Source organism: Hirundo rustica, chromosome 3, assembly GCF_015227805.2.
Source record: "Hirundo rustica isolate bHirRus1 chromosome 3, bHirRus1.pri.v3, whole genome shotgun sequence".
NCBI lineage: Eukaryota > Metazoa > Chordata > Aves > Passeriformes > Hirundinidae > Hirundo > Hirundo rustica.
The window spans coordinates 102,533,152-102,540,871 of NC_053452.1; the positions used below are offsets into that span (position 1 = coordinate 102,533,152).

At 44.4% G+C, this 7,720-nt stretch overlaps 1 protein-coding gene across 1 annotated transcript; it reads left to right on the forward strand.

The window, feature by feature from the left end:
* The first annotated feature begins 3,683 nt into the window (after window positions 1–3,683).
* Window positions 3,684–6,215, forward strand: KCNF1 (potassium voltage-gated channel modifier subfamily F member 1). The gene is made up of 2 exons (XM_040060798.1): window positions 3,684–4,082; window positions 4,184–6,215. The coding sequence occupies exon 2, from the start codon at window positions 4,382–4,384 to the stop codon at window positions 5,843–5,845; it is 1,464 nt and encodes a 487-aa protein (XP_039916732.1). The 5' UTR covers window positions 3,684–4,082; window positions 4,184–4,381; the 3' UTR covers window positions 5,846–6,215.
* The last annotated feature ends 1,505 nt before the right edge of the window (window positions 6,216–7,720 follow it).

A 7,720-nucleotide genomic window follows, 5' to 3' on the forward strand; every position in this document is an offset into this window, starting at 1 on the left:
TCCATTCCATTTCGTCCTTTAGGTCCCTGATTGACTTTTCTATAGTACATTTTGATGACATGTTCTTGTCTCGAGCGGCTCTCCATAGTCTGCATCTAGTTGAAAATAAGTGGTGAAATAAGTGGTGTGTTAGATGCTGAGATCTCTTGCTGGATCTGTCACAGGTCCAGTACTGTGAGTGTCATTTAAAATCCAAATGACACAACAGAAATGTTGTGAGAGCAGATTTACATGTGCCCAAGGATGTCTCTGGGCACTAAGGCAAACTGACGACTGGTCTCCATCTCTTTTAAGAAGTCCTTTTACTCTGGTGCTGCCTGCAAATGCTCTGTTGGGAATGGTCTCTGATGACCACATGATGGCTAGGAAATGTCCGTGTTAGCTGCTCAACATGGGCTGGATCTGTGCCAGACATGCTTTAGCTGTTTCTTACTTGGAAAGTCATAGTCAGGTCCCTAAATTTTCTTGAGCTTGCCCATGATTTTGGGAGAAGGAAGAGGTCAGATGGTCCCAGGCATTCCAGGCAGGGCTGTGCTCAGTGCAGGCAGGAGCTGACTGCATCACAGCCTGCTTGCAGAGAGGCTGTCCAAGTCCTGCCTCTGTGTTAAGCATCCTTCTCTAATCCAGTCTTATCTCCCTAGGGTTGGCTCCTAACCCATTCAGAATCCTTCACGTACCACTACTGCCCACAGCTCCGTGGGGAACAGCTCCATGCATCTGACAAGAGGACAGAGGTGCTGGCTGGGATTCAGGAATGTGGTATGAGCCAGACTAGTGCTCAAGAGGAGCAATTTCTCTTCCCAGACTGGCACAAAGCCACTCAGGAGTAAGTGTCCTTTCCCAAAAATTGTTCAACAAGGGAGCCAGAACTTGAACATCAGCATCCCCTGGGGACTGCTGTTACTGCAGGTCCCTGTGCTGCACTGTGGGAGCTCTGTGGCACCCCCATCCCTCATGAGGAGCCAGTGGCACTGGGGAACCACTTTGAGCTCCACCTACACTTTTTGGGCCACCACCTGTTGGGGTTCAGGCCCCACCCCAGGACATGCTGGGCATCCCTGCTGGGGTGGCGGCTGCATTTGGTGGGAGCTTCTCTGGGGCTGCAGGGCTTGGTGTCTGGCTGGGCCTCCTCCTCCTCCTCCTTCTCCTCCCTGAAGGAGCCTGTCTGAACCACAGCCAAAACTTAACACAACTGTCAGCTCAAATCCATGTGTTCTCTGAGCCAAAGCACCAACACAGAAAAAAACCCCTCTGTGTTTCTTGTTGGGTCTGTAGGAATTCAATTGCCAGCACATATCGCTTCCAGCAGACACAGTGCAGCTTGACCTGTTCTTACAGACAACAGAAGTTGAATTTAGGAGCCCTAATAATTGCAGCAATCTGGTCATAAATAAATTACAGGGCAACAATTATCTACTGAAATTTTTAGCTTAGAGAAGCCATTGAAATTTTTAGATTAGAGAAGCTTTCTTTTCATGGATGAAAAATGAATTAGTGAAATAAATTATTTGCTGCAAATTATTCTTTCTGCTCCTGTTGTTTGCTGATCTGATACATCTGATACAAAACATTCATCAAGCAAGCCTGTGTCACTCTTTTCAGTTACAAAAACAAGGGTTTAATTCATTATGATTTCCCTGACCGTTCTTTGGATCATTTACATTTGCCCAAGTGGATTGAAAATGCTACCAGATCTCTAACATTTCACAGGCACACTGAAAGGTGTAAAGAACTCTGAAAAGGTGCAAGACGAGGGAGAATAAAGCACAAGGATTTTCGCAGCCGCACTAAGTAAAGTCTTTATAAGGACTGATCTGGCATTTCAAAAATAGTTTCTTCTCAACCTTTTGAGAATGTGCTGAGATTTATCATCTGAAAGGAGCTGATTTCACCTTTCAAACAGAACAATGTCCTGTGCGTCTTTTTGAAGGTATTTGTTCTGTAAAATGGCCGGGGAAGGGGAAGGGGGGGTGGTGGGGAGAAAAGCCTTTTTGGAAACAAAGGTTTCTGTGTTGGTCATGCTGGACCCTGCACTGATTTTGTATCATTACCTAGAGAAAACCCAAAAGGTCGCTGGAATGAATTGTTGATCAAAGAAAGTAGGATCTGAGATGGTTAAATCTGAGGATTTAAATCTACAGAACATGTTTCCCTATGCTCATGCAGCGTGACAAAATTTGAAGACTAACTTTTCCAGATCTTGATTTTGTTTTGCAAGATTGGATAAGTAATCCCATCTACATTTTCCCCTGTGCAAGCATGTCACTGCTATTGGCATCTTAAGATTTATTTTGCTAGAATCAAGTTAGTTAATAAGCAGGAAAGCCACAGGTGAGTAATTATTTATTGATGAACCCAAAAAACGGAGGGTTTTTCCAGGTCTCCAAAGTATTTCTTTTGTCACAATAAGCTTGCGAGTCTCAGTAAATTTATATGTGCCTGGGAAAAAAAATTCAAGGGACTTCTTGTATTATGCCTAAACTATGCAGCACACTCAGGGGCACATGAAGGTGACACTGGCCTCCAGAGATTCACAGTATGACTCGGGTGTAAACTAATAGATACTACTCTCCTCCTGGGACCTGATTTTCCCTTTTCCTGGGTATGGGATGCTATGAGCACATTCCATGTCAAGATGAGGTCGGGTGCACCTCCTGTTAATCACCCATAAGCTTCTGAGACAGTGGAGCAGGAACACTGTGTCCTCACCAGGGTCCCCCTCGCTGTGTGACACCAGCGGGAGGACAGCAGGCACATCACAGGTCTCACCTTTCTCCCAGAATGGACACAAGCTTGGAGAAGCAAACAGTCAGCTGGATTTGCCCCTCTCTCTTCCCCTCTATCAAGAAGCTTTTCAGAAGCCTGTAAACTGGAAAAGATCTTAACTTGCTGGTACAGATCATTCTGCTGTGGCCAGAAACAACTTATGAACTGTAGGTTTTCCTGGACCCACTAAAATGGACTGTAGACTCAGATTTAATGATTTGAAAGCGGGGTGGTAGATTTTCTGTGTGTAGAGGTCTAGGGAAAAATGTTAATCAAATCCTGGAATTCAGAGAAAACAAAGTTAAAAGGAAATTCTTGTTATTCTGCTTTTAAAGAGCTGGATGTAGCACAAAGTTCTGCTTCTGGTAAGGAGCAGCCACTGAGAAATCATCATAGATGTGAATTCCTCAAACCCTCCTCAGGCTCAGCTGACTACAGGTCACAGAAACGTGCCTAAAACTGAGGACCCAGAGCTTTGGGAAACATACACAGAGGGCAGGGGAAGTTTTGCTCCGCATCTGCAACAGAAACTTTATGGTCTCTGCTTCTTTCTCAAAGACACCAGTACAAATGAGATTAACTCAATGTCCTGACACAGGACAGAGATGCTCTAGAGTTGCTCCAGTCCCACTTGAGGGTAAGATTTATGCCATACATTTATTCCCAAAACACAGTATTACTTCATCTGGTTTCTGCCTGGAGAAAATGTTTATGTGTCTCTCTGCAGCTCTGAATGACTTTATACCCTATTAAGCTTTCCATGTGATAAAAACAAACAAACAAAAATGTTTGAAAAACTCCTTAAAGTTCCTGGCAGTATAGAAACACATCACTGTACCACTGGGCAGGCGTATAAATAGCTGAGAAGTGCTTTCCGTGCATCTAGTGCTTTGCTGTGTTTCACCAGGAGAGGGTAGAGTTTGGAAAGGGCTCCTGGCAGCACAGGCTCCCTATTGTGCTGGGAAACAGCGAAGGGAAAACAAGCACAAGTTTCTCCTCTGCCTGTTTGCACCGACTGACTATGTGCGAGAGTCAGCAGATGAACTCTGGAAGACCTTAAAGTAAACAGAAAACGGAAAGAGAAAGGAAATTCAGCAGCAGCTTTCTAGGGAAATCTGTGGAATCGAAGGGAGAAGGCGCGGCAGTCCCCGTGGGCTCACCCTGCCGGCTGTGTCTCTGAGCGCTGTCACTCACTGCACGTTGCGTTAATCAGAGCTCAGGATTTATTTCTCTGCCGTGACTTCCAAGCTGTGAATAGATATGACTTGTAGAGAGACAATGGGACCTGAAAAGACTCTCGAGCACTGAACAGAGTGGTGAGTTTTATTAAATGGTTTCTTCTCTTTCCAGTCTGCTGGAGCTTTCTAATATCCTGCTTGCAGGCACAGCAGCCCGATGATTTGTCTTTTCCCTGCAGCTTGTTGCATTCTTCACCAGGCTTTCCCGACCGCAGGTTTCTATCAGTAGCCTTTCCCACCAAGACTCCAGGTCAGTTTGCTGACATTTGTCACAGGGCTGGTTCAGTGCTGATTTGCTTTCATGAGAGATTAAAACCACAAAGCTGTGAAACCAAACAACGGGCTAAAAATCAGCCAAAATCCAATACAATTATAAAATGGCAGATGACTCTAGGTTTCCAGATGTGGACACTGATGGGTCAGAAAAAAGTGAAGAAATGGAGATTGTAGTCAATGTCGGTGGGGTAAGGCAGGTGTTCTACGGCGATAACCTGAATCAGTACCCAGAAACACGGCTGGCAGAGCTGGTCAATTGTTTATCGGGGGGATACGATAGCATATTCTCCCTCTGTGATGACTATGATCCTGGAAAGAGAGAGTTTTACTTTGACAGAGATCCGGATGCTTTCAAATGCATTATTGACGTATACTACTTTGGGGAAATTCACATGAAGAAAGGAATATGCCCCATATGTTTCAAGAATGAAATGGAATTTTGGAAGGTGGATCTGAATTTTTTGGATGACTGCTGCAAAGCTCACCTAAGTGAAAAAAAGGAGGAACTGGAAGAAATAGCCCGAAGGGTGCAACTTATTCTGGATGACTTGGGAGTAGATGCCTCAGAAAGTCGCTGGAAAAGGTGCCAAAAATGCATCTGGAAATTTCTGGAGAAGCCGGAATCGTCCTATCCAGCTAGAGTGATTGCTGTACTGTCCTTTCTGTTTATTTTGATCTCCTCTGTTGTGATGTGTGTGGGGACCATCCCAGACTTGCAGGTGGTAGATGCAGAGGGGAACCGTATGGAGCACCCGACCCTGGACAGCATCGAGACCGCCTGCATAGGGTGGTTTACCATGGAGTATGTGCTGAGGCTGATCGCCTCTCCCAACAAACTCCACTTTGCCCTTTCTTTCATGAACATTGTCGATGTGCTAGCAATACTTCCTTTCTACATCAGCCTGACCTTGACCCACTTGGGAGCCAAGCTAATGGAGCTGAGCAATGTCCAGCAGGCCGTCCAGGCACTGCGCATCATGAGGATCGCAAGGATTTTCAAGCTTGCACGGCATTCCTCAGGGCTCCAGACCCTAACCTATGCCCTGAAACGCAGCTTTAAGGAGCTTGGGCTGCTCCTCATGTACTTAGCTGTTGGAATCTTTGTCTTTTCTGCCCTAGGTTATACCATGGAACAAAGTCACCCCGAAACTTTATTTAAAAGCATCCCTCAATCATTTTGGTGGGCAATCATTACCATGACCACAGTTGGATATGGAGACATTTACCCCAAAACAACTCTAGGAAAACTGAATGCTGCCATCAGTTTTCTTTGTGGAGTGATAGCGATCGCCCTCCCCATCCATCCCATCATTAACAACTTTGTCAGGTATTACAACAAACAGAGAGTTTTAGAAACAGCTGCCAAACATGAATTGGAGCTGATGGAACTAAACTCTGCTGAGGGGAAAGCCACAGGCTCCAGAAGCGAACTAGAGGATCTTTCAAGGGAAGGCAAAGATGATCCTTTTTATAGCAGCCGGATAAAAGTCTCCCACAGTGACACCTTTATTCATCTCCTGTCAGAAGAGAAAAACTATAGGACCAGGCTTCAAAGCTGCAAATAAACTGTGAGCTGTTGTCAGCGCTCAGCTACAGATCGGGACAACCTGACAATCAGCTATGGAAGGGACTCGCAGATCTGTCGGAGTTGGGAGGGAGCACTGCTTTGCTTTTCCAACATGAATATAAATTAACCCCATGGCTTCTCCATCAGCAGTTGGTAAGACTTTACCGTTATTAACCCAAATAAAATAGTAGGACTCCACTGAGATCAGACTGCTTATATTGAGTGTGTTCTGACAAAAAAATCTGTAACCATTTCAGAGACTGAAAAGTCCTTCCTGATCCATAAATGTTCAATGACCCGAATGTGCAACATTGCCACATCAGAACTTTGTACCTGTGACAATAAAGAGCAGCATCACACAGATTGTGTCTTCCAGACTCTCTTCAATGCCTTTGCAGCTAGGGGTACTGCTCCTTTAGAAAATTAAATCAGCCTCTCACTTGTATTAGATTCAGGCTTACAGCAGAATGCTACAAGCAGTTTGAGCCTAGACATACTGAAAGTATCGGCATATACTGTGTACAGAATATTAGAGTGAATAAATGGCTTCATTTTGTAAAATGTGCTTTGAGGTCAATCAATTTTTTGGTTAGGTTTCTGTTCCTCTTTCCAGAAAAAGTGTCATTTTCAATGGGACATGAAACTATATTTTGAGCAGAGATGCAGAACAGACTCAATGTATTTTAAGGAGCAAATTTAAAAATATTTGTTCTAGCTGTTAATTACAGCATGGTTTATATATGCAAGGATCTTTCAGGAAGGATATATAATTAAGTAGCTTTTTAAAATTATAGGTTAAATCATGGTATCTTTAATTCTCTACTAAATCAAGGGAAGTTAAATTGAGTAATTCTAAATAGGAAACTCTAACTCTTTGAAAGTAAATGCGCAGAAAGTTTCAGTAAAAATAGTATAGTCTCCAGTTGATTTATAGTAAAAATATCTAGCTGAATAAACATATTATTTGGTCATTTTAAAAAATAACATATCCTTCCCCTACAACAACTACATGACTTTGTAAATGTTAGTTTACAGAAGTAGTAGGCACTAATCATTATCTTCTTCATTAATTAATATACTAATTAATCAACATCAGTGTGTAGATACTATCCTTTCCAAAAGTAAGTGCCATCTACATAAGTCTAAATTTGGTTGGTGTAAAACTGTGTGTGTAACAGGTCAGAGAAATCCATTGAAACTAGGGGTTATGTCAGCTTGGAGGGAAGTTGAGCACTGGCTCAATATTTACATTCATTAGAAGTAGGACCCAGATGTTTAAAGGGCTAGAGTAGCTGTCTTTGTTTGTTCCCTTTTGTGCTGAGCAGCCCCTTGCCCAGGTGAAGTGCAGCAACATGAGCCATGACCTATCCCTCGGCCCCTCTTGCCCAAGATCCCCCTGCAGGTCTTTGGTTCTTATTTCCTGGGATGGGGGCAAGCAGTGGGCCTGTGGCATCCAGCCCAAAGGAGCAGTGACTGGAGGGGCACAGAGCTGAGGGATGGGCTCTGTGCTCTTTTCTGGCACCTTGTTTGTCCCTGTTCCTTGGCAGAGTGCTATGTGTCTGCTGTGCTGCTGGGGGCGGGGAGCAGTGGTGGCACGTAGGGGCTGGGCAGGTGTGCAGTGAAGGGCAGCTACTCCTCAGGAACATCACCCACCCTGTACCTCTCCTAGCATGGAAATCAGCCCCTGCTTCCCTAGGTTGAAGGCCTTTCCCAACATTATCCCTCACACCTCAAGTTACTCATCTCCAGGGACACCTACTTGGTGTCCCCATACCCCAGCCCTGTGCCTGACCGAATGTCCTTTTCCCCAACCTTTTACCATGTCCTTCCCTACATACCTCCATCCAGTAAGATCATTCAAACAATGTTGAAA